Below are 27687 nucleotides of genomic sequence, written 5' to 3'. Positions count from 1 at the left end.
ACATTATGCTATACTTTTATCATTTATACAGTTAAATTAAAACAAGTAATTTTATGCTTTGCTTGGCTTCATTGTCTGTTGGCTTCATACGAAAAACTAGAAACGTCATGCATGATGACATTGACAGGGTGTAGTGGATGCCCATTGGATGCCTAGTGGATATCATCAAAACTTATTTGATTACTTAGTGTTCAAGCACTTCCAAGGTGTTTAAGGTGCCTTTGTACTTGCTACCTACTGGATTTCTGGCTAGCTCAGTTAGTAGAGAAACTGTCCTGTAAAGGAAGTGGTGCTGGGTGCAATCGCCACAACACAACAGATTCCTCTTTGTTTGCAAAGCTTTGTCTCAACTGCAGTTTTAAGCCACTTTCATGTGGCTTCCAACTTTTGCTTTCAAAAGACCAACAATGATAGTGAGTAGAAGCACTGACAAATGTTACATACACGTTTCTATATGAAAGAAAACAATTTTAATTTATTACACGCGACAATTATGTACAACCACCATAATTGATGTATCTGGTCAACAAGGTACCCTTCTTAAACCCAAGTTCCAGGCTTTCTCAAGGATAAATGAAAACAAAAATGTTGACAAGAGGCATAAAAGCATTTGCAAAATTATCGATCATCACTTCTGCACCATCTACTTTGCAATTTCCCCGAAACTTTCCACAAAAGGGAGTAGTAAATCAGTCTTTGCAAAAAAACATAAGTTAGAAGAACGAAAAATTCAAAACCTGATCAGTGAACAGCCAGTTGGGTTATACGGCAGAACAAACAACAGGTGGAGTTTTAAACATCCTCCACACAACAACAACAGCGCCAGAGGCAGCAGCAGTAGCAACATCTTTTCCACTTGCAGCACTACAGTGTTGCAATCTCCAATCGAGGCCACAAGCCAATACGTTTCACCACACTCTCTGCATCCACTGATGCCTTTGCACAAGTGCACTTGTTGAATCCAGATGTGTGCTGGGTACGTACATGTCACATCCACGTTCACAGAAATGATAGTCGTGCAGTGGTCGATAGCCTGCGCTCTTAGCAGGCTGTCCTCTCCCCATTAGTGAGCAAAAACGTCGATCAGTTCATCTGGTTGTTTTCAATGCTGGGCACAGTTATTCTCACTCGCGAGAGACACAAGTGGTGGGTGCTAGTGCTCTTGAATATGATGCTCATACGTCGCAGACTGCTGTAACTCCATGGTAATTCTTGTGTCCACAAGCAGTAGTCGAAATCTCCGTCCTTAAGGTCACCATCGTGTGGGTACACAGCAGAGCTCCCAGTTGCATAATGGCAGACGACACTGTCGTCTGCTACATTGGGAAAGGCAGCAGATAAAGGGATGTGACAGAAGAACACTTGGCTATTTCACATCCAATAAGCAGTAGCCGAAACTGATCTTGATGACGGCGCTGGCAACATGATTTCGGCCGCCACATATAATTGCTGAATGTGTAGGGTGCCAGTCACTCATATTTGGAGATTTTCCAAGGACACTACAGCAAAGCACTGACAGCAGCTCAGTCGTCCCAGTCATCTTCCTCAGAATCGGAATCGTCACTGGAATCACTGTCGTCAGCTGCAAATTGGAGCAAAAAATGAAATGTCATCCCGAACACTATCTAAATGTGCAGCAACAACAAGAATTGGGGAGAAAAAAGTTACTGCGAACAATTGAATGTTCCCAAAGGCCTACATTAGAAAAAACAAAATAAAAAAGAACAATTACCATTTCTGTTATGATACACATCCAGTTTTTCTACTGTTCAGTGAAATTTAGTGAGGGTGCTCTGTTGTAAAACTCAAGACTGGATCGAGAATGTGAAATATTACATTCACGAACTAAAACTGATGTTAACAGTACTTCTGAAAGCTGACAACATTGGATCTCAGCATGTGATGAACCGAACGAATATTTTCGCAACATTAGACACAGTAGGCCCCTTCAAGATGAAATCCAAATAAGATAGAAGGTCACAGGAAGGTGAAGGCTTGAAGTGGATCACGGCAGACGAACAAGGAATGTTGCTAAACACGATGTTTTGACCAGGGGCCTCGTCAACGTTGGTTCCAGTGACATTCCTTGTTTGACAACTGTGATTCTACTTTAAGAGAGACTCTGCAAGAGTATTCTTTTTGTTAAGCTGAGTTTGAGAGCTCTTGCTAAGTTGCTCATAGATTCAGCATGCTTCCATTAAAAGCTCACTGCAATGAAACTTCACTTTGGCTATATTAGTTGTAAGTTGTACATACTACAGAAACAATTAAAGCAAAGCTGAAGGGCTGGTAATTGCCCAATTTTCTTGTTAGAAGCCTTTAAATAGCACCTAAGCAGACAATGCATGCAGCTAAAGGTTAGCAGATATGACATAAGTTCCAGAACATCGCCTCTGAGATTTTTCAGAGCGCTGCAGGTGCCGCCTAATCTCGGAGGCTATGCATCACTACTGGTGAGCAGTGATAGCATTTTCTTTTCTTTTCAGTTTCATTATCCAAAACAACCATCTTTGCGCGCTTTTAGTCAACTGTTCACTCACATTTTAAAGGTAAAAATTTTGCACAGAGGCTCTCCTATGTCTACACTATTTGAAATTAGGCTTTTTACGTGATCAAGTTTGTTGTATCATATTTACCCTATTCTAACGTGCACCTGAATCTAAACATGCTGCCGATTCATGGAAGAAAAATATAGCATGTCCCCTACATTCGTAATCAGAAAATGTGAGATGTTCAAAACTTACCTACACAAACTGGAAAGTTCTATTTTTTAAAATGAGCTTTCATAATGAAAGTGGCACAACATGGGCCACAGATATCAAGCACACAGGGGCAGTGGTGGTCTTAAGTGATCACTTTTAGAGATGATACTACTATTCTCAAGCAGAAGACACGTTTTTCAATAAGGCAACCTAAACAGCATCCAACACGTGGAAACGGCAGCTGAAACACAAGCGGCAGCTGAAACACACAGCACAGTTGGTGTGTGCATTCTCCGATGTTCCCTCCACAGAGACAGTGTGCCGGCAGGCTGGGTTTCTCACTGGCTGCAATTTGTTTATTGCACGAAATAGTCATCTAGTATTCAGTAAAATTATCCCCAACATCTGCCTGTTCTGCAAAGCAGCGCCTAGTATGTGTACACTATAGTGCTAAGCTGCTAGGAAGATTGGAAGCAGATACCGACCGCCTGAGTGAGGCTGCACCTTGCTTAGTTTGCAACCTTTATGTTCTGAAATGTCGTATGTCGCATGGCAGGGTGTGCAGTGCCACAAGCTGGATCAGATGCCGCATTGCACCAAGTGTCTCCTGCTTCACTTTTGTGAGACTCTGCATCGAACTTAACGAAGTGTGTGTCCGACAGCGTTCCTGATAATGTGGGCAGATAGCGAGCTTGGCATAACGCCAGAAATGCTGGGACCGATTACACCGGCACATCCAGTGTCAAAATCCAGTGAAATCTCGTGAAAGTGATGGTATCTTCGAAAGTTATTGGCTGAAAATACCGCTCATGCTTGTAGTCTAATGCAAAATGAACGGACAGCAACAATAAAAAAATTTAAGCCAAATCATGCTCTGTCGCCATGGCAATGACACTGTGCCTGATGGCTCTGATGCTAAGCTGTTGCCAATACCGCGAAAGTGGTTTTCGTTTCATATCTGACTGTAATGCACAAGCAATTTTCTTACCCATTTTCTTGGAAAAAAGGTGCATGTTACATTAGGGTATGCAGTTGGCCTTCAAGCTGATAGTTGACGAGATAGATCTGAGAATTTCTTTCTTTCTGAGAAAAGTACTATTAGGTCTACAGCAGAACTCCATTGATACATCCCTTGCATTTCCAACCTAAGTACTATTGACCCCCATGTATTATGTTCCCCTTTGATACGTCGCCATTCTGTAATGTTCCTGCATCTCATGTTGCATATGAATGCAGCAGTCGCATAAATTTAGCAGCGCAGAGGGAAATTTGCTCTTGCACACTGCAACAAGCAACCAAGGCTTGCAATACGCAGATACAGCTGCACAAGCATATTGGGAGAAAATGTGTGCAGAGAAGTTAGTGAAGAGAGCGAAGCACCCGAAGAAGTGTGCACCTGTTAAAACCTACCGGGAACAGAGTGCAGGGCTAGATTTATTTTGAGGCCGGCAAGGATGCATAATTGCTGGTTATTTTTATCGTCACCACAATAGAGCCGTGTTATGTGGTGAAGCATACTAAAAGTGAAAAGGGGCCACCTGTTATGGAACATTGTACCTATTACGCTAAGTACCATCAACCAAAAGAGTTTGCGGATTACGGGATCTCAGAAAATGTTAAATTTCTGAGTAGCTTGTACCAGCAGTTAGTAAAACTGTTCCTCGGAATGTTGTTTGCATGTACTCATAGAGGCTGGAAATGCGAATACCAGGCTGGGTTGCGAGGCTGCGGATATGTTCAGCTTTCTTCAGATCCCTTGGTGCGCAAACTTAATTGGTCAACAGTACATGCTTTATTGTACACTTACCGTAAAAACCGGAATATAGGTCGAACTTTTTTTCAAAAAGCCGTTGCGAAAAGTCGACCCTCGACTTATATACCGGACATTGGCGGAAAAACTACGGAAGTCTTGCAACACTGGGCGGATGAAGTAAACAGCCGCCTTCGCCATCGCCATCATCAGCAGCGCGGCGTTGGTTCTTTATTCTATGGCGTGGCGACATTGTGGCACCGGCATTTTGCATTTCCACTGTTGCATAGTTATATTAATTAAAAGCTGCATTTTCATTTTGTTTCAAAATGAGCGGAAGCCGACGTCAATTCACCGTCGCCTTCAAGAAAAAGGCGATTCAGTACGCGGAAGCCCACGGCAACCTGGCGGCACAGCGCGAACTTGGAGTATCCGAAAATAGCATTCAGTAGTGGCGGAGGTAAAAGCAACGTATTACAACTTGCAGCAACCAAAAGAAAACGTCATTTCGTGGCCGGATCGCAGCGGACTGCAGAACTGTAAGGCAAGGTTGCGGAGTCCGTCCGAGAGCTGCGTGTAAGATCGCTGCCTGTTGTCGAATGCATTCGTTTGAAAGCGGTAGAGATCGCACGCGCCTGTGGACTGGACAACGAGAAGCACTCGTCATCCGATTCTGTTCAAACGTGTTGCTCTGATTCGGAGTAGCGCCTGCGGACTTCGTGCCCTTCTGTGTACTGTACACCAGGGGCGTAGCCAGGGGGGGGGCTTATGGGGCTTCAGCCCCCCCCGAAATTTTTTCGTGCTGTCCATGCACCGCCGACCAAAGCGACCCCCGGCGCCGGAAATCACTCTGGATTTTGTCTAGAATGTCTTTTTGGCGCTCGAAAAGACATTTAACCGCGAAGATTGCGAACTCGGGCTGGATTTCGTGGCAACGCCCATACACCGGCAGTCACATAACGCCAACCAGTCCCATCCGAGCACAATGTTTCAAGGGCGCTTTGATGGTGAGCGGGCTCGCCGCGGCATCTCACTGAGGCCACGGAATCTATGGAGCGCATGGATATCAATTGCGAAACTTTATGGGTATAAATCTCATAAGCTCTTGATGTGAAACGTGCATTGACATTTCCAAAGTTGTGCTTTAAATTTTCAATTGCGGAACTTTGTGGGTTTAATGTTATAAACATTTGACGCCAAAGGTCCATTGACTCTTCTAAAGTTTTACATCGGAACATACAACGAGACAAGCCAAATCAACACACAAGCAGACGAGTTGACAAAGCACGCAGCGAGGTCCAATGAGACGATGCGTTGGGGTGGTTCATTTGTGCCGTCATGTCGCATAAAATAATATCAACACTTTTATAACCTACGCCAGAACAACCATGTCAAGACACTAAAGCCAGCCAAAGTAACTACGTTCCTATTTATTTTTTCTACTTTGACTTTTATTCGCCGAGAACACATTGAGCCTTTTCAATTTTTTTGTTCTTGCTACCCTACCCACGGGCTGCCAGAGCGAGCCAGAGCGCATATGTTTTTCTCGTATGGCCCCGACCACCGCGCGGTGCACTTCGGTGGGCGTTCGGTTTGCTCTGGCCGAGTGGATTTTCACCTGACAGAGTTTTGGAAGTTTTCTGGCTAGCAGACGAGAAAAAAAAAGGTCGCTCGCCGCCATCACTGTGGGGACTCGAAGGATTGCACCGCGTTCCTTGAGCGGAACCTTTCCGGAAAGTCTTGTTTCGCCGGCGTAGGATACTGAGCAATATGCGTGTGGTTCTCAGTGGGCCAATCGTCTCATGTTTTCTTCGGTATTAATTCTGTAGCCCCATTAGGTGCCCGATGTAGGCATTCGATTCTGGCCAACATACTTTCCTATGCGTTTTTTTTTTTGCATTTCGGTGCCTCCGCCCCACAGAAAAAAAATTCATTGTTGCGGCGCAACGAATTGTCGCATGGTGAAAGTTCGATTTTGATACTTCTTTTGCGGAAAGTAATGGGCGACGGGACGCTTGAGTTGCCGGATACGTTTATTGTATTATTGCGAAAGCAATTATATGGACTCTCCAGGCGCGTTCCTGCCGTCGCCGTCGCCCTCATGTTTCGTATAACGTCCAAGGGTGATAAAATCGTGACCACGCGCTGCATGCTGTATGTGCGAGTGAAAGCGTAGGGGGGGGAGGTGGAATGGGTGAGCCGACGATGGTGGCTCAGTCTTGTGTGCGCAAAGGAGAAAAGCGGGGAGCAAGCGCGCCGCCTTCCGTCGCGCGCAATACATCGGGGGGAGTCGATGGAATGGGGGCGGAATCTAGGATTCTGTGAATCTATGATTGTGCAACATGTTTATTTGCCTTGTTTGACGCATTACATACAGTTACTTTTTCTTACATACATAGACTCATTGGAGACTTTTACGTATACTTAAATATCTTGTTGCGATGTTTTGTGTATACATGCAGTGAACTATGTTTCCAGTGACACTTTTTTGTCCTTTATCAAGCCGTATTTTCACATTTGTATATACCATTGTATCTTTGCATTTCTAATGTACGAGGGCGAGTCAAATGAAAGTGCGCCTACCCTAACCGCGCAATAATGATTCGGTTCATTATCTGCGAGGCATGCGCGTAGGAGAACGGCATGTCTCATTTACAGAAGTGACACGCAGGTGTGAAGATAAATGTTCTTTAATGCTCTCATACACTGGGTTGAATATGGTTGCGTCACATAATGGACACTTCAAAAGTTGAACAGCTCGGTGTCGCGAAGTTTTTGACAGCTAAAGGTGTTTCCGAAACAGAAATTAATCGCCGTATGGCTGCCGTTTACGTTGAACACGGCATTTCATTGACAACTGTAAAGCCTTGGAGCAAACGGTTTAAAGGACGTTGTAAAGACATTCCAAGACCGGGCCAAAACCATCGTACAATCACCCCCCACACAATTTCAAAGGTTCATGAGCTGATGAAACAAGAACGGAGGATAAGCATCGATGAACTGGCAGACCGTCTGAACATCAGTCACGGTTCGGTTCACGCCTTAATTCATGAGCTTCTCGGTTATCGGCTCTTTGGTGCGCTATGGATCCCCAAGATCATAGCGAGAAGACGGAGAAGTTTCGCGCTGCCTTGACTCATCTGATCGGGTATCACAATGAGGATGACGACTTCAAGTTTGCAATTGTTATCGGGGACGAATTTTGGTGCCACTACTACGAGCCTGAAACACGACGGCAAAGCTTACAGTGGAAACATTCGAATTTACCACGCCCAAAGAACGCAAAGGCCATCATTTCCGCTGGAAAGGTGTTGTTGACTTTTCTTTCGGTCGTCAGGGTCCATTACTGATAGAATTTGCTAAATCTTGAGAGGCTATCAATTGTTTCCGATATTGTGAAACGCCAGAACGGCAGTGTGTCGCAATCAAGAACGAACAACGTGGAAAATTGACGAATGGGGTCATCTTGTTCCACGACAATGCCTGTCCCCACGTCGCTTATGAGGTTAATACAAAACTGGCAAAGTTCAAGTGAGAAACGCTGCAGCATCCGCCATACAGCTCAGACCTGTCACCTTGCGACTTCTACATTTTGAGGCAACCGAAAAAACAGCTCAAGGGAACCAGATACAGACTTTTTGAAGCAGCAACCCAAGGAGTTTTATAAGACGGGAATCACGCGACTCGTTAGTCAATGGGACAAATGTCTAAATTCTCATGAAGACTACTTTTAAAAGAAGTGCCCCATTGTTGGCTCACATTCATTTGACTTGCCCTCGTATATCTTGCAGAATTCCTGCTTTTTATACGTGCCCTCTATTGCGACTGATTTCGGTGCAATTACAATACACGACCGGTGACAGCTGCTTCTGCGTAATACATTAAAACAAATTACAGCGTCATTGAGATTTTTCACTGGCCATTGCATATATACAAGAATGTAAGCACGGTTCTTGAATGACAAAGTTTCATTAACACATTTGTCCTCAACTTGTTCAGTTCGTTGCCTTTTAATTTTTCATATCAGTGGCATGCACTGCTTTCCTGGTTTCGAACTGATATATTTCTAAAGTTCGTGTGATATTTTCTTTACTTAAATAGACAAAAATATGGAAGCATTGATATCAGTTATTTTGGGCAATATTTTTGGCACATACGAGTATATTCTTTTATGAAAAAATACATATTTTATTGTTTTGTCTGCGCGTAGCGTTCAAGAATTCGTTTGCAGCATCTTTGGCAATGACAATGCAGTTATTATTCATGGATTTGATCCCTTGACAAATTGTTTAAGAGGAAGCTTTAGCTCGGGCCCAATCCGACGCGGCCTATTCAAATACTTGTAAAACGCAGAAACCCTTTTCTTAGATAATCCTGCTAATCGCTTTTATTAAAATTCGTTGCATTTGAGAGAGAAAGTTAAATCCTAGTTCTGTTGGAAACACAACTTCGATTTAGGGCCTGAATGTTGTTTAAAATATTTTGAAAAATTCGAAAGTTTGAAAATATAGAAGCATGACGTTTACAAACTAATAGCTATGCATGAATTACAGACATTGTGGTTCTGTAAACGGCATCTATTATAACAGTCAAAGCGGACAAGTTTGCTATGTCAATTTGTATCTTACGTGAATTGGTTACGTTGTGTACAAGGGTTCTGCACAAGCCGTATTTCCACAATACTAAATTTTTTTTTGAGATTCATGTGTAACATATCCATTTTGTCCGCTGTAGATGTACTATTAGATGCAATTCACAGAATTGTGATATCATTTTTCATTGTTGAGTCACGGAGTTTTAAACTTGATAGTTTCGTTTTCTGAAAATTTTCGATTTGGCCAATTTTTAATAAATAATTGACCACCTAAATAAAAAAATTTGAAACCAGTAGTCACTAGAATTAAACTTTTTCTTTTAAATGCAACAACAAAATTTCTGGCTACGCCACTGGCCCGCCATATATATATATATATATATATATATATATATTTGTATACACACACACACACACACACACACACACACACACACACACATGGGGCCAGTGGCGCAGCCCCCCCCGAACAAAATTTCTGGCTACGCCACTGCTGTACACCCGACGAATTTTTAACAGTATCGCGCGACCGTCGACCCGCGTGTTTGTCGGCACCTTTTATCATCACGGCACGGAGCGGCGACATAGCGAAAATAAGGGCATGTGTACACATGCGCGTATCTCGTTTGTTTCGCTGCTCAGCGCCGTTAATACGGTGTTGACAAGTACGCGGATCGATGGTCGTGCGATACCGCTAAAAACATGGCCAGGTGCACATGCAAGCAGCATTTAAATAAATACTGTCACCATTGTGCAACCCACTGATTCGCATTTGTTTATAGGTAAGGGTGTCATGTCTTTCGGTACTTTTGCCACTGAAAAAGATTTTTTTCATTTTTAGAATTCGTTAGTTGGGGGATCGACCTATATTCCGGTCTGACCTATAGTCCGGTTTTTACGGTGTGTTTTCCAGGCCATGTTTTTCTTTCTGTTGTCCCTTGAAAAACGTATCAACGATATTCTACTGTACTAAGCTTTCTCATCCAGACAGTGCTGGTGTTTGTCTATCAGTAAAAGCATTCCAAGCAGCCATGAGAACACTTCGTGCAACAGCTTTGTTTTGAAGCTCACTTGTGAACAGAGAGGTAAATTCTTTTACCTAGCAACTGCACCATAATGACACTGCAGTAGCGTGTGGCAATAAACTTCAGTGCAACAGGTCGCAGTCAAGTGTGCTCGATGTGATTGGCATGTAGTAAAGCAGAGCATTAGCGAGCCACAGTATTGCATCAGAAGGACTCGCATCAGTTCAAATTCTGTTTCATTCGAACGAACTCAACATTATCTTGCAGTTCGAATAAATTAGAAACAATCCACTGTATTTGAAGAGAAGGAGCAAAGGACGTGCAATCTACTTACGCATGCATGCTTTTGCCCGTTCTTGTAGCGCTCTGGCCAGAGCTCCAGCCAAGCCTTCCAACTTAGTTTCGGATGGTGAAGTTCTGGCAGAGTCTGGTACCTGAAGAAACAAGGATGAGGATGAAATTTGCAAACGCTGTGGGGTGCACACACCTCATGGGAGAAATGCCAAATGTATTCTAGGCAAGTTTCTCACACATTGTACATACAGCAAAGTTCAGTTTACCAAATGCAATGTCCCCAGTTTTAAAGAAACTCCTATGGTTATCACTTCTAGGAATAGCTAGGACTAGGCATCAACTAAAGTTTCTTACGTGACACTTCTTAAGAGACAAGGGATAAATCATTTACTTGCACTGACTTAGATGCACTCAGTTTGAGACTTTATACAGCTGCTTTGTGTCCACAGGTAACTGGTAATGGAGAAAATGTTTGCAAAGTGGCTGCAGACCACTAGCTGGGTACACACCATGTGTACCCAGCTAGTTTTTGACGTTACTGTGGTGATTTGGGGCCTTCTTCACGGTTCTTTTTTTTTCTGTGGTCTCTCGAAAAACTCAACAGAGTTCCACCTTATTGCTAAGTGGAAAAGGATCATTATCTTTTTGTTGTCATTTCATTCACTATTTTGCCTGTCGTGTACATGAAAAAGTGACAAAGCATGAAGCAATATCTAGCACACTGTCTTCCAGGGAAATATTAGGGATCACACTAAGAGCACTTTAGTCAAGGAACAGCGCATTGTACTTACAGACTTAAGTCTTATGCCCCCACGGATTTGGTCCAGCAATGCTCCACGAGCATCCGGATTGCTATTCGTGCTGTGCGTGGACTCTGTCTCTGGGTCAACATGCTACAGAACGAGAGAGAGAGAAAGAAAAAATATTGCAAGTTTCAAAGAACTACGTCGCAAATTACAAAGCACTTACAGTGGCATGTACACAGGAATTTATTTAAGGGGAGATCTGGGCCTTGAGAGAATTTGTTATTTGCTATTGCTCCTTGAGGAATGGAACTTATAGGTAATAGGTAACTTATTGTGCTAGTTGCAATTACGCAGCTAGTCTTTCTCTGCATAATGAAGAAAATATTTTACACATTTTTTTTCTGTTCAAACAAAGTTACCTGAATATATTTCTGAATAACCAAGAAGTGAAATAAGCCCTGTTTTATGTTTCCACCTCTATTGTATCTAAAGTTACGAAAGTTTGAAATTGTAGTTTGACACAGATCGTTTTCATTTTAATTCCTCAAACTATGAAAATGGTTCAGGGTGCAGTAAGGTAGTTCAGGCACCACAGCCATGATATCGCAGCGGCGTCGGTGTGGCTTTTAAGATTTCATCTCCAGTGTCAGTAGCCTCTGTGATCAAAAATCAGATGACCTGTGTACCACAGTTAATTTTTTAGGCATTGTTAAGCCTGCACCATTGACACAGCAAATAAAAAAAAAGGCACCTCTATTTTTTTTATTGCTACGAAGTGGCACACTACATTTACCTGTGAAAAAAGAAAAAGAAAGTAACAGCTCTAGCTATATGCTGCACATACACATATAACAATAATCGAGTGCCACGAAAATTCCATTGTTATAACCGGATTTCATGAAAAAAAAAAATAGCGGGATGGCAGAGCTGATACGAGAAAACTATAATGGCGGGGAGGCCAGAGCCCCTTCTGACCACATTCCTCCATCTGGCTGATAATTGTGTTCCCTTGTTTAACTGCTTCCTGGGCACTCCGATCACGTGCAACAAGCCGCGGCTTCGGCACTAAAGAATGGAACTGCTATAAAAACTGCAAAGAGGGGTCACAGGCGGCAAGCGATATGCCAGCTTTGCCGAGACATCACTTTAGTGGCCCCGAAGGGGCCTCTAAAAACATACGAGATGGTTGTTGTGGCAGTCTGTCAGCTTGAGAAATCCAGAAGAAACCCTGAGCTGAGATCGCCACAAGCATCTCGCCATGTACTTCCCACCGGCTTGCACGAGAAGACCCTATGTCCGTCAGCCTTGCAAGCTTTACTCGAAGCTTGCCGACATCCTCCTCCAAGGCATCCAGGTGCTCCACATAATGCAGCGGAAGGTTCCTCACGAGAACGAAGCGCCGGAGGGACTGAATCATCTGATGCGCCTCCTGTGAGAACAACATTAGGGCAGCCTGCCCTACCGCGTCATCACCGCCGTCATTGCTGTTGCGATTGGATGCAAGCACATTAGCTATGATAGCCTAATCGGCTAGAAGCACTTAAGTTTCCAAATCTATAGCCGTGCACTTTCTTTTCACTGGCATTGCATTGCCGATGATCAGTGGGTTGATCAGCCATCTTCCGTTTCGGCGGCGAGTCAAACGAGGCTGAGAAACCACATAGCCAGGAACGATTTCGACGCTACCAACAAAGACAAACGCAAGTGATTAAGGTGTTTGCAGCACTGCACTGAATGAGGAGCCAGCAAGCGACCTGGGAGCAGCGCAGTTGGCTCAGTCCATTCGCGTTTCAGAGGGCGGCACAGCACAGAGCTATGGGTGCAACACAATCGTGTTCGGAGGAGTGGAAGGGCGACGGGAGAGAGGCGCTTGGAGAAGGCTGGAAAATGAGGGCGTGGTGGCTGTTGGGGCAGCAGGCCATTGTGCAGCAGCTCAAATTTCTTGTTTTCCTTTCTTCAAAAATTTCGCATTTCACTACCTTTCGGCACGGACACCTAGCAGCCAGACTTCATTGTTACAACCGATAATGCGGCATCAGGGCATTGTAGTAAGCGGGTTATTTCACAATGGAAAACATACAAAAGTTGACAGTGCAGCAACTTCTCAATGTTATAATTGATATATTGTTAAAGCCAGTACAGTCAACGACCGATTTTTTGGACCTTCTAGGGAACGTAAAAACGTCCGAAAATCCAGGCAGTGCGAAAAAATGAATGCATGCAAAAAAATGCACCTTTTTTCTTTTTTTCTCGGATCTATAGGTAAGGGGCAAAGTACCAGGCTTCCGAAACCCTGTCAAAGCATCAATGAAGGTGCTATAAAAAGAGTCGTTCAAAAACTCTGTATGCAGCCGACTGCCGGTTTATTATGTACATGTGCATCATCGGGCAGCCAGTGTTATTGCTGCAGTGGCTTGAAGAACTTGTTGATTGTTGTTTGGATGGCGTTCCGGTTGCATGCGATCATATTTGCCTCGATTTGAGCAAGGGTCATGTCAGCACTGTACACCGATGAAAGAGACAACAGTGCTCGCGTCAACTCGGCGCAGGCATTGGCTCCTCATTTTCAACATCGGAGTCTTCTGAATCCCCCACAACCTGACGGACTATTCCCTCTTCAGTCAGTTCTGCGCAGAAGTTGAGCTCGTTGTCAGCGTCAACAAACTGTTCAAAAGTTATTTCCGTGGGTACGGTACTGCTTTCGGCGCTTCGATGCCATCGGCGAGGACTACGAAGACAGAGTGGGGGCCATCGAAGGCAAGCGAAATCCTCAAGTTGCGAACAGTGGAGTTCGCTGACGAGCATCGAAGCATCTAGGCCTAGTGTCGCAGAGCACACTTGACACAATAGAACAGCCACACACCATGCTAGCCAAGACGTGGCCTGCGAAAAAAAACGAAATAGCGCCGCTCCGGAAACTCCGCCGGAGGCGGAAGTGCGGCCATTTGCAGCGATGAACATAGCCAGCGTGGCCAGACCAAATCGGTGTGTGATGGCTAGATTCGGCTAGTTGTGGTTCAAAGCGGTGATATGCTTCGGCTGCAAGTCGATTTCCTTCGCAAGGGCGCTGCGCGAGGAGCCAAAGAACCTTCCGTCGCGTCAAAAAGTCCGGAAAATCGGACGGCGGGGGGTTTGAGCGTCCGAAACTTCAGATGACCTTATACATTGATTCTATGGGGCTCGTGGCGGTGCCGCGAAGACGTCCGAAATATCAGGCATGTCCGAAAATTTGGGCGTCCAACAATTCAGTTGTTGACTGTATCATTATAAGTGGGTTCGACTGCATTACGTTGGCAATCCAGCCACATCAGCAACGCAATGAGATGGTTGCCATGCTTCCGCTCACGAGAGTGTCTTCCGCTCACCATTTTGATTTTCTGCGAGACAGCGTGCTAGATTGTTGTTCGTTAGTGCTTAAAGCTTTGCGAAAGAGGTATACTGCCAAGTTCAAATTGACTGCTGCTGCCCATGCAGTCGAGTTTGGTAACCGTGCAGCAGTGTTGGCGAGAAATTGGTTTGTGACTGGCAGATGGCATCAGGGAAGACTTGGGCCATCGAGAGTACAAAAAAAGGCTGGCCTAGGGAAGAAAGTGCGATGGCCGTAACTGGAAGCTGGTCAGCGGTCGTGGGTTTTAGCACAATCTGCAGAAGGTAGGAGACTTTCTACAGTGAAAGTGCATCTTAAGGCACGCACTTATAAAGGAAATGGATGCTGTGAATATTATCGGTGGGCCTTCATGGTGCTCAATAGTCATGAGGCACAACAAACTGGCGATTCAAGCTCGCACAACCATGTTTCAAAAGTTATCGGAGGAGTTTGAGGAGAAACTTGAATATCTTGAGGCATTTTTCAACAAGGAAGTTGGGGATCATAATGCCATTCACAGCCGTATTAAAAACATTGATGAAGTGACCCTGACGTTTGACATCCCAGTTGGAAGGACTGTTGCAGAAAAAGAAGAAAAGACTGACACTGAGAATGATGCGGCACGAGAAGTCGCACTTCACTGACGTCCTTGCCTGTTACTCAGACGGCACAAAGCTGCCACCAATGGTAATTTTCAAAAGAAGAACCATGCCCAAAGAAAGCTTTCCTCCAGGCCTTGTCTTCGCAACTAAAAAGGAAGGATGGATGGAGGTGGAAATGATGGCCCTATGGCTTGAGAAGTGCTTCATGAGGAGACCAGATGGATTTTTCTATGTCAAGAGGTGCATTTCGGTAGTCGACTGTATGAGAGCATACATCACTGAGTCAACTCTATAAAGAAAATCATGGTGACAAACTGCACTCCAGTAATAATTCCTGGTGCAATGACGAAGATGGTGCAGCCAGTGCATATAGCCGTCAACAGGAGCTTTAAATCTGTTTTGCGGCGCCTCTGGGAGGCCTGGATGATAGACGGCGAGCACACCTACACCCCATCAGGGCACATGAGACGTGCTTCGTTCTTCAAGGTGGCCAAATGGATTCATGAAGCTTGGGCTTCAGTTTCTGTGTCTACCATAACTGTTGGCTTCAGGAAAGCTGGCTCAATTGAGTGTGTGCCTGAGTGAGATGCAGACATGGAGTCAAGCAGCAATTCAGAAGCCGACGAGAGTGACGTGATTCTGCCGGCCGAATTTCCTTAGCTCTCTTCCGACAAAACACTGGAAAACGAGGCATTCGATGGGTTCGAATAAAGAGTAATAAATGTTGCCTCCCTGCACCTAAAAGTGTGGTTGAATTTTTTTCTGCTAGAATTTGCAGCGTAATACATAGAAATCCAGTGCTCTGAAATTGGTATAAGTACAATGTTTCATGATAATTTGCATGCTGACCAAGTTAAAATAGGTGTGTCTTATACACCGGTGACTTGTATACAATTTTTTTCAGAAAAACTAATTTTGATGGGGGTGCGACTTATACAAAGGTATGATACAATGGTGTGATGTATATAGTTTTTCTTCTGAAAAACTGCCGTTTTGAGGTGGGTGCGACTTATACAAAGGTGCAAGTTATGCACCGGTGCGACGTATATAGTTTTTTTCTCTGAAAAACTGCCGTTTTCAGGGGGCTGCAACTTATACACCGGTGAGATGTGTATAGCTTTTTCTTGGAAAAACTATCATTTTGAGGGGGCTGCAACTCATACAAAGGTGCGAGTTATACACAGGGAGATACGGTACTATCCTTGAAAAGTGTACAGTCATTGCATTATACAGGTTTAACCTCTCTGATTGCGCACCTGTGGAGCCATGAGGTGCAATTGGGGAGGTTAACAAGGAAGCTTGAGAGAAAGTCAAGGACTGTGCAATGAGAGATGGAACGAAAAAATATCAGGCGTAACGTTACAACATAGGAAGACAGCAGTGTGCATTAGACAGCATACGGGAATAGTCTATATTCTTAGTTTACATTAAGAGGATAAGTGCAGCTGGGCAGGTCATGTAATGCGTAGGTGGATAGCCGGTATTTATTAGAGTTACAGAATGGGTGTCAAGGGTAGGGAAGCACAGACAAGGACAGTAGAGAATTACGTAGTGTAATGAAAGCAGGAAATTGGCAGGCATAGGATGGGGTCAGCTGACACAAGGCAAGGGTAACTGGAGATCACTGGAAGAGGCCTTCGTCCTGCAGTGGATGTAAATGGGCTGGTGATGATGGTGATAAGAATTCTGTTCACTCACATTAAGCGGTTTGCCCTTGCGAATTTGCTCCAGCAGCGCTCCTCGAACGTCCTGACCAGCTCCGCCCACTCCTCCGCCTCCGATACCATTGGCAGTTGCAGCTGCTGGAATCGGGGGCGGTGGAGGTGGTGCTCCGCCTCCCATGCTGGGGGGTGGCGGAGGGGGCGGAGGCGGGGGCGGGGCCGCCTGAGGGGAGGCTGTGGAACGTGCCATCCTGCCGTTGCTGAGCGGAGTTGGTGGAGCACGCGTCTGCCCCGTCCGTGCTGGCGGTGGGGGTGGGACCGACCGTGGAACAGCCCCATTCGGCGGGGGTGGGGCATGAGAATGTGGTGGAGGCCGACTTGGAGGCCCGCTTGTGTGTTCTCTTGAAGGCACCGCAGGAGGTGCGGCAGGTGTTGCTGAATAGAAGACCACATGAAATTATATCAGAAAGCGCCTTGCCGAGTAATCAGCATTTTATGGCTATATGAAACATGGGTGTGAACACAGAAAAGCAATGGATAGACGATAGTATAGAAAATGTACAGGGGTCAAATTCAACAGTAATCCACTTTGGTGACATTAGCTTTAGTGTAAGCCAGGTGACTAACCAAACCCCTATGTTCAAAGCATGTCGTGACTCCACGAAGTGTAGGACAGTACCCCATCCCTCGATTACAGGAGACACTGGAATTCAATTACTCTTCTTCGAGGTTCCTTTAATAAGGGTTTGTTTGAGAAGCACACATTGATGCAAGTGCCTCTGTTTATATAGTGACCGCTTTGTTGTGAACCTTGGCTCGGGAATCATAAAGGAGCATTACGTACAGATGAGAGCTAGTGGCCACATTGGTAATGAGTTAGCGCCCTTCAGTTAAAAGAGCTGAGAAAGAGCTTAGATTCCTAGTGCATATCTGAATGTGAGGTAAACAAACCAAAACAGGAATGATATAAAACAAATGTACAACTAAACCCAAACATTTCTTAAATAATTAGTCTGATGGCACAGAATAATGCACGATTCATCAGACTGCATGGCAAGTCTGAAATATTTACTCTCCTCAGTCCCAGCAGCTACATTAACAAGCTTTTACTGTTTTTGATAGCTCCATGATGGGAACCTACCTTTGATCAATTCTTACCAAATCACATCTGTGCAAGAGGAAAAACGAAGTTTGTTCATATGAATTTCACAGTCCCTTACAAGGTTGAACTGGCAATATTTCAACATAGAGGTGCAGTAATTGCAACAGCAAACTGCCTGCCACTCCACAATGTAAAAGAAAAAAATTTGTTCATGGACAAAATGAAGAGGAGATAAGGAAAAGCGCTAGATTTTGGATTATGCAGAACCAACTAGCCCCATCTCCTACGTCCCTAAATGCATGCTACTGTTCAGTTGAATACCACTGTCATAAAATATTAATATTCAGAAAATCTACCTAGTACTGAAGAAAAAATAGCTACCACCTATGTGTACCACCTACCACACTGCAACTATTTTCATAGTTTTCGTTGGCCTTTACAGAACGCTTGATTAGGAAAGAAAAAAGAAATTGCACTTTATCAGGTTCATCTGATCAAATCAAGAATTGAATTCTGACAAGAAAAACAGAATGAAGCCTCATTTATTAATGATGGCAAATGGTTCCTTACCACCATGGCCTGCCTTGGCAGCTGTTCCCTTGATCATGTCCGCACCGCCATTCTTTGCAATGAACTCGTAAATGAACTGCCGCGTTCCAGGCTCCTTGAGGTCGTTTTCTGTGACCATTGCCATCTCAAACAGAGTGTTTAGCTCTTTGCTGTCCACATAGTTCTCCAACTGCCAACAAAAGAGAGTACGACGAAGTGAATTGGTTGGTTATCATTATTACTTATCAGGGAATTGGTTGCCCAAGCATATTAGTTTACTCTGTTTCAGCGCTTCTAAGCCAGGAATACCAAGGGATTTTTTTTTATCTAGCAACAGAATGAGACAGAGTCTATGTTTACAGTAGCAGAAATGGGGATACCACTGTGCTGAAATGATAAGTCATACGCTTATCATGACTGTAATTAGACCTCTTTATAGCTACATCACATGGTGCTAGCAAAGTGACAAGATAGCAACACAACTGCATTTCCTGTGGTTGGCAAAATGATAGCCAAAAGCTGCTGAGGCAGTGTTGTGCAACACACTGAGCAGCTTTGTGCTGTTCATATACATCAAACATCCCGGTGCGTGAATGTGAGAGCTATCTCACATGCTTTTGAGATATGTATACTGTTTGGTCTCATTCTAATGCTGCTCACAAAAGTCAGTAAGCCAGCAGGCCAGGCTGACTGATGCCGGACACTTTGAACAACAAATTTTGAAAGATCCCAAAGAAACAAACAATTTAATTAATATAAAATTTTCCTCTAAGTAGTCTTGGAGTAAACTATATCTTTCTAGAATGGACAGAGAAAATGCTCTTTCCGCAGTGGAAGCCAGTGCCACAAGTGTAACAACAACAACAACACAACAAAAGAAAGGAATGTATGAAAGGAATGACTCTTTGCTGAGGCAAAGCTCAACTAAGCTTCACTGATTTACCCACACTGAACTAAGCCACAAAAATATGTTAGACAGGTTATTAAAACAAATGAAACAGATTTAACTCCTACTCAGAATGCCAGTGAGAGAAATTCAGATGTGAAATCGAAGACTGAGAAGTGGTTAACATTTTATTAATTGTACTTACGTCAAACCCCTTGTCAGGATCCCAGCCAACATGCTGAATGTGCCTGAAATTAGAAAATAAAGAGAGGAACTTTTAATAAGATGTGACGAAATGTTGCTGACAGCGCAGAAAAAAGGCTGCGCCAGTCGGTCGTGTCACCTGGCATTGGGCCAAGTGTACAACACAACATTCAGAAGATAGAGGCTGCTTTCCTCATTCAAATGAGCATTGCGACACATTTCGGGGTAGATATGCTGCCAGGCTATTGCGCAAGACCAGGCATGGCTAATGCACTCACTTAAAATCGGTTGGGTTGCTGATGTCAGCCTTTGTGTACTTCCTCTCCTTCTGCTTCTTGCCCTTCTTGTTGCTCGACTTCGATTTCTTATTGTGCTGGCTTAGTATGCCATTTGTACCTGCAGGAAGCATCACATGATTACCATGATTACTTGTTTACTGCCACTGACCAAAAGGGTGACAGAAAGCAGGGCAAGTCGATAGGTTTGAAAAGGCAGGCGTACAGGACAACATGAATGCCTGTTGTCCTGAAGTATTGCCTGTATTGGTTATGATTGTGTCCTTATTAAGTATGCCTCTGCCTTACCAAACTACAAACGCTTACCAACTTGCTTAGGCATCTCTTGCTGTCTTTCATTTTTTCTTTGCATGCTTGCCTTTTCAAACCATGGACCACAGATGCCCAACACTTCGGTGGTCGAGTCCACTCCACTAGATGCTTCGACCACACTTTCCAGTGAGAATGTGAAACAATCAGAATGCAGAACCGAAATGACAGCTGCAAAATATGTAGTGCTAACTTGACTTATGGGGTTTAATGCCTCGAAATAGCACACATAGGATATGAGGGACACCATAGTGGAGGACTGCAGATTAACTTGGACTACTCGGGATTCTTTTAACGAGCCTGAAAGTATCGTATAAAAAAGTTTTTATGTTCCGCCCTCTTGAACCATGGACCTGTGTCCAGCAGCACAATACTACAGCCACATGCAATTGTGACAGGTTGTGGTGTTGATTTGACTTCACTCTTGCACCACAAGACTTTGTGGACATGGCTGTGGCTTGCATTTTTATTCTAACCTCAAAGAAGCTCTTGCACTTATTGTTGCTTTGCGTTCGCTAAGCTTTGGCAATGAGATATTAACTTTTTTTCGTTCACACTGCTCAGTAAAAAACTCAGCTTGCCTGGTCCTTATCTGAGCACGGGGGGGGGAGGGGGGGGTAAGAAAAACGTCATATTGTAGAAACAATTTGCTACCCAGGTGTGGGCTAGTCTTGCTCTCTGTTAGTAATAAAGCCTTGAAAAAAGTGATGCCAAGTGCTTTACCAGAGATGCAGACCAAAAAATGTTGTCTTGTTGTGGAACTTATCAAAGAATTTTATCCTCCAGGATGTATCTTAGCCCCCTGAGAATTTTTAATTCACTCCTAAATTGTGGCATACATTTCGACACAAATAATGCCAGATGGTCCTCCTTGCACCAAGGTAATTGGACAAGCAGCACTTGAGAAGTGCCTGTGGCACAATCGAACACGGCTCCATATGAAATTTGATTTTGGGGAAAAAAAGTACCCTTGCCCTAAATTCATGCAAGTACAGTAAGTGTGTGCATTCTGTGCACATAGAATACAGCCACGGTAGTGGATGTTGAACATGCAACCTTGCATTATGCAACAGAATGCTGTAGCATACAAGTTAATATGCATCAGTACCACATAAATTTGTCTTGTTGCCTCAACTGCCGGCCGTGGCAGCTTTGGCAGGTGTGTACGCACGCACTGTGCATCAGTAAAGAAAGGTTTGATGAAAAGGATGAAGAAAGAGTGGTTATACTTACTGGGACATGTAGGAATTCGGGGATCGTGCACTGGAAAGGACCGATCATTCTTGTTGGCTGCCATTTGTAACCTATTCCTCTCTATATGCAAGAAAAAGAAAAGGAAATAAAATAAAGATACAGTGCACAATGCTCCAGCACTAAAGCGATTCAGAAAGAGAAGAGAAGCCACCACTGGAAGTGATACTACTATGTGTGAAGAACAGTTTTTGTACAGACCTGATTTTGCATGTAACTGCATCTAATTACTAGTGGTACATTCATGATTTGTCTGCACTCCTACTGACCGTGTTGCTAATCAAACTCTCACCTTCCCGCTTCTGACGCCGACTTCGCAGCTTCTCTTCAATAGCGTTTCCGAAGTTTGCTGCCTCGTCTTCGAACGCAAAATTAAGACCCGCTTGGCAGTCCTGCAAAAATACATTGCACTTTGTCTTCACATTTCACATGATTAATTGCGCTGGGAATGCTTCAGGAACATTACATCACCAAATTAAATGGACAACAGACAGTACAATATTTCAGCTGTTTTTGTGGATGTATGCCAAATGGCTACGGCCTCATCCCAAGCATATCCGAAAGGTGGCTTCTAGTAAAGCATTTTACTTGGCAAATGCATGCTTAATGCAAGTGATGTGCTTCCGTCTTACAGGCAGAAATAGAGGCATTTTCATGGCAACAGTGCTGTCTGTTGTTAGGCCTAGTAGCGCAACATAGACAGCTTATCTTACTGACAAAAATACATCAATATTTTGTCTTCAAAATGAGATTACATTACAGAAAAGTCGATTTAACCATTTATTTTTTTGCAGTCGTGATATACAGCAAGCAGTACAGCTGAATTTAGATCGAAGTAGATGGTCCGGGCGCTGACATGTCATAATGGTAGCTATGCAAATTAATTACGCTTATGTAACCTTCATAGCTCTACACTGACTTCTAAAGATGTACACTTTGGACCCACTATATTATTGGGCATGCAAGGGATCCAAGTACACTGCAGTAAAGCTCTCTAATGAAATGTGCAACTGCAAGTAAAATGAGCAGACACAGTTTGTCCCGAAAAGCGAGAAAAAGAGACGGAGAGAAAAAAAAAGTTGTAACATCAATCAGAGTGCACACTTACGTCTGCCTCAAATGTGTGAAAGTACGGAAGCTGACTCTTGTACGTAAATTCAACAAAAAGCTCCTGCTCCCAGGTGAAGTCGCGCCTCTGGAAAAATAAAAAAGAGATGGGATGGGATGGTAAAAGTCGCAGATTGATTGATCATCTTTAAGATGCCAAAGCAACAGAGACTGTACATGGCATGTTTCAGTACAAGGGCCCAAATGCCTTTTGACCACCTGAGGTTCTTTGACAAGCACTCAAAGCTCAGTTCACTAGCAGTTGAATTCCACATTAATTGAAATGTGGCTGCAGCGGCAGTAAATCAAAAATCAAATCTTAAACCTCATGCTCAGCAGCAGAATGCCATAGCAACTAAGCCGATGTGGAAAGTGGATGGTAAATTGCCAAAGTTAAAATTGTATCCTTGCCCAAGAACTGTGTGCCATTCAAGGAGTCATCCAGCACTAGCGAGCTGTTTAAAAACATTCATGGCATGGAAAGGCAGGCATGCAAAACAAAAACACAAGAGTGAGAAGGACAACACAAACACCACCCTCATCCTTATGTCTGTTTTTCTCACGTCTGCTTTTCCGTACCAAGAATCCCTGCAAACTTAGACAGCCTTATGCCATTCTAAGCTTCAGAAGAACATTTAGTAAGTAAGAAAACCATATTTTTAAAGCATACTCTGGATATTGCTCATTTTCATGATTAGCTTCCATGCAAAGCGCTTCTTAATCTGATTAATAAAGCGTTCTTGTTTTTACATGGATAGTTGTCAACGTCTTCTACGTCTCCTCAGATCACGAAAGACATAAATTGAAACAAAACTGTAAGCAATATTAGCTCTGGAGCAAGAATGCTAATCCAGAGGTCTACTTGTGAACGACACTTCCCAAGCTAAATGAAGCAGACAATTTTTCCACGCACTAGCTTAAGAGCCAAAAGTTAGTCGAGCACATCTTTCGTAACTAATGGTGATAGCACTCACATCAAAGTCGAAAAGACGGATAAAGAAAGCCCTCGCAGCATTGTCCTTGATGAAGCAGGCGACACCGCAGCAGCAGCGCTGCCACCGGTCATGCCTCGGAGGTGGCCCCGACTGGTAGACTTCCGCAATGCCCATTGCAATGACCTGCGGAGGACATGTAAACACTACTGGTCATAGTGCCAATTTGAGTATAATTGTGGTTGCAGTCAACAAATTAATGGGGATAGTTCAGCACAATGCGTTGGCTGGCTAGTTGGTGCGAATCCATGAATACTTTGTTTAGCGCAAAACGACAGACACAAGAAAGACGACAGCGCCTTGTTCTGTCGTCTTTCTTGTGTCTGTCGTTTTGCGCTAAACAAAGTATTCATAAATTAACGGAGCACTGTTTGATGCATTCCCTGTGCATGTGCATAATAGAGGGAAGAAACTGAGAGGGAATAATAATAATAATATTTGGGGTTTTACGTGCCAAAACCACTTTCTGATTATGAGGCACGCCGTAGTGGAGGACTCCGGAAATTTTGACCACCGGGGGTTCTTTAACGTGCACCTAAATCTAAGCACACGGGTGTTTTCCCATTTCGCCCCCATCGAAATGCGGCCGCCGTGGCCGGGATTCGATCCCGCGACCTCGTGCTCAGCAGCCCAACACCATAGCCACTGAGCAACCACGGTGGGTAAACTGAGAGGGAAAGACAAAGAGGATACTTAGTGCAAATTCCTGCTGTCCATCCCATACTAGGGTAATAGGTCATATGATTGACTGAGTCATGAAGTTAATGTATCAAAGCAACACTAGGGCAATGAGAGAGGCCGTAGCAGAGGGCTTTTGAATAATAATGACCACCTGAGGCTCTTTAACACGTGCCTAAAACTAAGTTCAGAAACGTCTTTGCACTTTAGCGTCACTGAAGTGCAGCCATGGGAGCCAGGAATCCACTCTGCAACCTTGTGCTCAGCAGCCCAATTCCAATCATGATATGCGTCCTATCACAATCGGGCAATGATGGGTTGGTTGATGGGGTTCACGCTACAAAGTAAAACAACAGCTATGACAGATGCTGTAGTGGAGGCTGCGGAACAACTTTGACCAGCTGAGGTTCTTGAATGTGCCCCCAAATGTAATACATGGGCATTTTTGCAAGCCATCCTAATCAGAATGCGGATGCTATGGCTGGGAATTGAACCACCTGCGACCATGTATTCATTATGGGAATGCTATAGAAATGACTGAACCATGCCACGCTACTACACATGAATGTATGTGTAAAATTGCACTTACGAGAGTGCCTAGATACCAGGAATTCATATGACAACGAGTAAGGGCTACTGCAGCTGTCAAAAACGAACACACATGTGCAGCCCTATGATCACAAAGGCAATAGAAGCTGCATGTGCCATTCCACCCACTTTAGGAGCTATATCACAGATATGCTTACCAAGCGCTTATCAGCCACTTCCGTTTGAAGCTTAGGTGAGCAAATGTTCCATCGGAAAATGGACGGCTGCGGCAGTTACGGAACCAGCAATTTTGGCACAGTGCAGTCCACTTTTCTAGCGATTGGTAAATTTGTTAGGACTTGGCAATGTTACTTAATACATTAAGGATATACTAAAAGTGTAAACAGGCAAGAGAACAGGTGAATCACAAAGGCATAGAGCTGTGTTCATGTGATTTGGTGTTGTTCATTTATTTTGGCACTGTTAGTACACCCCTAATCATTAAATGCCAGCTTTTGTATATACTGCATAGGACAAGAGGATATCGTCACACATAGGATATGACAAAAACCTGCATTTTAAACGGAAGTTTTCTAAAACTACTGTGCATCAAAATAAATTAATTAGTAAAACTCCTCTAATAGCAACTATGTGGAAAATATTTTTGGTATAGCATCAATTATTTATGACATGTTCATTTCACATCTCACTATAGTCATGCTGCTATCATGGCCAAAATGAGCACTGTGTTCGGTTGGTTTTAGTAGTTGTACATAGAAATTACACTTTAGTGGACAGTACTGTCCAGTTACTATGAAGTCCAAGATGGATGTGATAACACTGGGCAAACTACCACAAATAATACGCAGAAAATTTGTTCAAGGAGCATGTTTCTTACACGCACAATGGTGATAAAAGCTAGAATCACGATGGATGGCAAACAAACAATTGCAACTGCATAAAAACTATAATTTTAGGCCATAACTAGTGAGACACCCTTTTCAAAAAGCAGCCATAAATGATTAACTATTACTTTAATATTTTGACCCCTTGTCTAGGGGCTTTTAAATTTATGCCAAAGTATTCTGTAGGCCTAAGATTACTGCAACAAAGCTAACAGCTCCATCTTAGCGAACGTAATATCAGGCCACCAAGAGATATGCTCCCGCAATGCGATAACTGGCCATTTAGACCACTCGCAAGAACCGCAAAGAGAATTTTAAAATTTCTCAAACACTCTCTTGTACATGATGAGCTAGTAGCAACAAAACGCAAACGGCCGTTTCGTGTCAACACCTTGCGAAGTCGCACCGTCAGAAACACAATGGTATACGACAGCGGAGGATGTGCCGAGTGATCAACACCGCAGGTGACAGGCGCAGCTGCGTCAGCAAGCGCGCCGACCACTTTTGCCGAGTTCGCACATTGCCCCTTTAAAGTCGTTGATACTTTATACGCAGACTTTCTTACACAGCGACATCTCCGTCGTGAGCCAGTGACTGCTTCGGTAGCGAGTACTAGTGGTTCGACAGCGCGTCAGCCGCGGAAAGCGCCGTCGCTGGACTAATCACCGCGGGCAAACAATAAATATGAAAGCCCAGAGGCGGAGTAAGGCATAGAAAAGAGCTCGTGAGAGCGAAACTGGGTTCGCTAGGCGGAGCAAACGTCTAAGGACATTGTTTTTTGAGCGACGAGGAACAAACCAAGGTCTCATGAAAGACAGATTGCCCGTTCCGGATCGCGTTATACACGAAGGTTTCTGTAGGCGCGCTTGTCTGTCTGCGTACATCAAGCAATCCCGTCTTGCGCATCGTACAAGCGGAAAAAGGAGCGACTCCAGCAAGAATCGCTCGGGAAAGGGCCGAGCCAGCAGCTCAGTGGAACGGATATTCGCTCCGACGCCTTCCGCGCCGTTGGCTGCTGGCGAACGAAGCACGGCACTCTCGGCGCGGCCACACTTCGTCAGCGAGGGGCCCCCGACAAAATCGCGGCGGCGCGGCGACCTAGTTGACGATTTTCGACGCAGCGTTTGCCTTCTTTCTACCTGTTTGTTCGCTTAATTGCCGCCCTCGAGTCCGTTTTACGCCCCCTCTTTACTAGCTTTTTTTCTTCTTCTTTTTCCCTCTTTCGAACGGCCCGATTCGAACATCGATTTGTAATTTGTCACAGGAAAAGAAACCGCACCGCGGGCGCACTATCATCAGACAGACGCTACGGCGAGACACGCCTGCTGCAGGACAGAAGTGCGCTTAACGACGTTGGTCGAGATAAACACTTGCGTTCCTCTCGAAACAAGCGGCCCATTCGCGGCAGGCGCTTATCGTCGCACCGCAGCGAACCGTGGGAGACACTGGGCGACGTATGGCTATCCCTCGTAAAGGTGGTTTGGCTGGTTGTCACCAAAACTTTTGTTGGCTGCGTGGCCACCAAGGAAACGCGATACAGAGGCGTTCACTGGTATCTTCGCTGTTTGTTCTCGTCGGCTAAACAAAGCCGCTGTCATCACTGCGGCTCTTCACCGGGTATGACTAAACAAACACTCTCTCCAGTTCGGCCCGCCGATGACTAGGATACGCCGCTTGAAGCTGCAGCCGCCGTAACAGCGGGAAGCTTGCAGCGATGGCAGCCGAAAAGGCAGTCGTCCCTCGAGCGAGCCCTCTTGAATTCCTCATGGGGCGACAAAGAGCCAATTGAGAGGCATTGAAACGTCCGCGAGGCGCAGTTGCGAGGGCCTTACCTGCCATCTGCGATCCCTGCAGGCCGAGACGACCGTCTCATTCTCTTCGGCGGTCAAGTGAACAGAGCCCCGCATTTCAGGGCCCGGACGATACGCGTTGCGTAGTGGTTGCTGGTGGTGAGACATGTCGGCTCTCATAAGTTCCGCGGCGGTGGCGAAGGCGACGAAGGAAGGATCGCGACCATCTTACGGTTCCGTTCGGGGAAGCAGCCGCCGCTTGACGGAAACGACGACACACATCGCACACAGCAACCAGCGCCCGATGGCTGCAAATAACTTTGCGCTGGCGAGTCGCGACTTGAGGAAC

At 44.6% G+C, this 27687-nt stretch overlaps 1 protein-coding gene across 1 annotated transcript; it reads right to left on the bottom strand.

Annotated features, from left to right (window-relative positions):
- Nucleotides 1–447: 447 nt before the first annotated feature.
- On the bottom strand, nt 448–27687 carry LOC135919024 (actin nucleation-promoting factor WASL-like). The gene is made up of 12 exons (XM_065452762.2): nt 27381–27687; nt 23420–23563; nt 22447–22533; nt 21631–21730; nt 21321–21401; nt 19761–19878; nt 19484–19526; nt 18414–18582; nt 16779–17176; nt 11157–11258; nt 10406–10505; nt 448–1582 (listed from the first exon to the last, which is right to left on the bottom strand). Exons 1-12 carry the CDS (start codon nt 27516–27518, stop codon nt 1524–1526), a joined length of 1539 nt encoding a protein of 512 aa, XP_065308834.1. The 5' UTR covers nt 27519–27687; the 3' UTR covers nt 448–1523.

This window comes from Dermacentor albipictus, chromosome 6 (genome assembly GCF_038994185.2).
Source record: "Dermacentor albipictus isolate Rhodes 1998 colony chromosome 6, USDA_Dalb.pri_finalv2, whole genome shotgun sequence".
Classification (NCBI taxonomy): domain Eukaryota; kingdom Metazoa; phylum Arthropoda; class Arachnida; order Ixodida; family Ixodidae; genus Dermacentor; species Dermacentor albipictus.
This window is presented reverse-complemented; position numbering and strand designations above follow the sequence as displayed.

Excerpts from the sequence above, each read along its gene's own strand:
- LOC135919024 (XM_065452762.2), bottom strand. The coding sequence starts at position 27,518 with ATGAGAGCCGACATGTCTCACCACCAGCAACCACTACGCAACGCGTAT. Across the intron at positions 23,564-27,380 it reads GCAGGGATCGCAGATGGCAG|GTCATTGCAATGGGCATTGC; the intron begins GTAAGGCCCTCG and ends TGTCCTCCGCAG. Across the intron at positions 1,583-10,405 it reads ACGGGCAAAAGCATGCATGC|CTGACGACAGTGATTCCAGT; the intron begins GTAAGTAGATTG and ends TCCAATTTGCAG.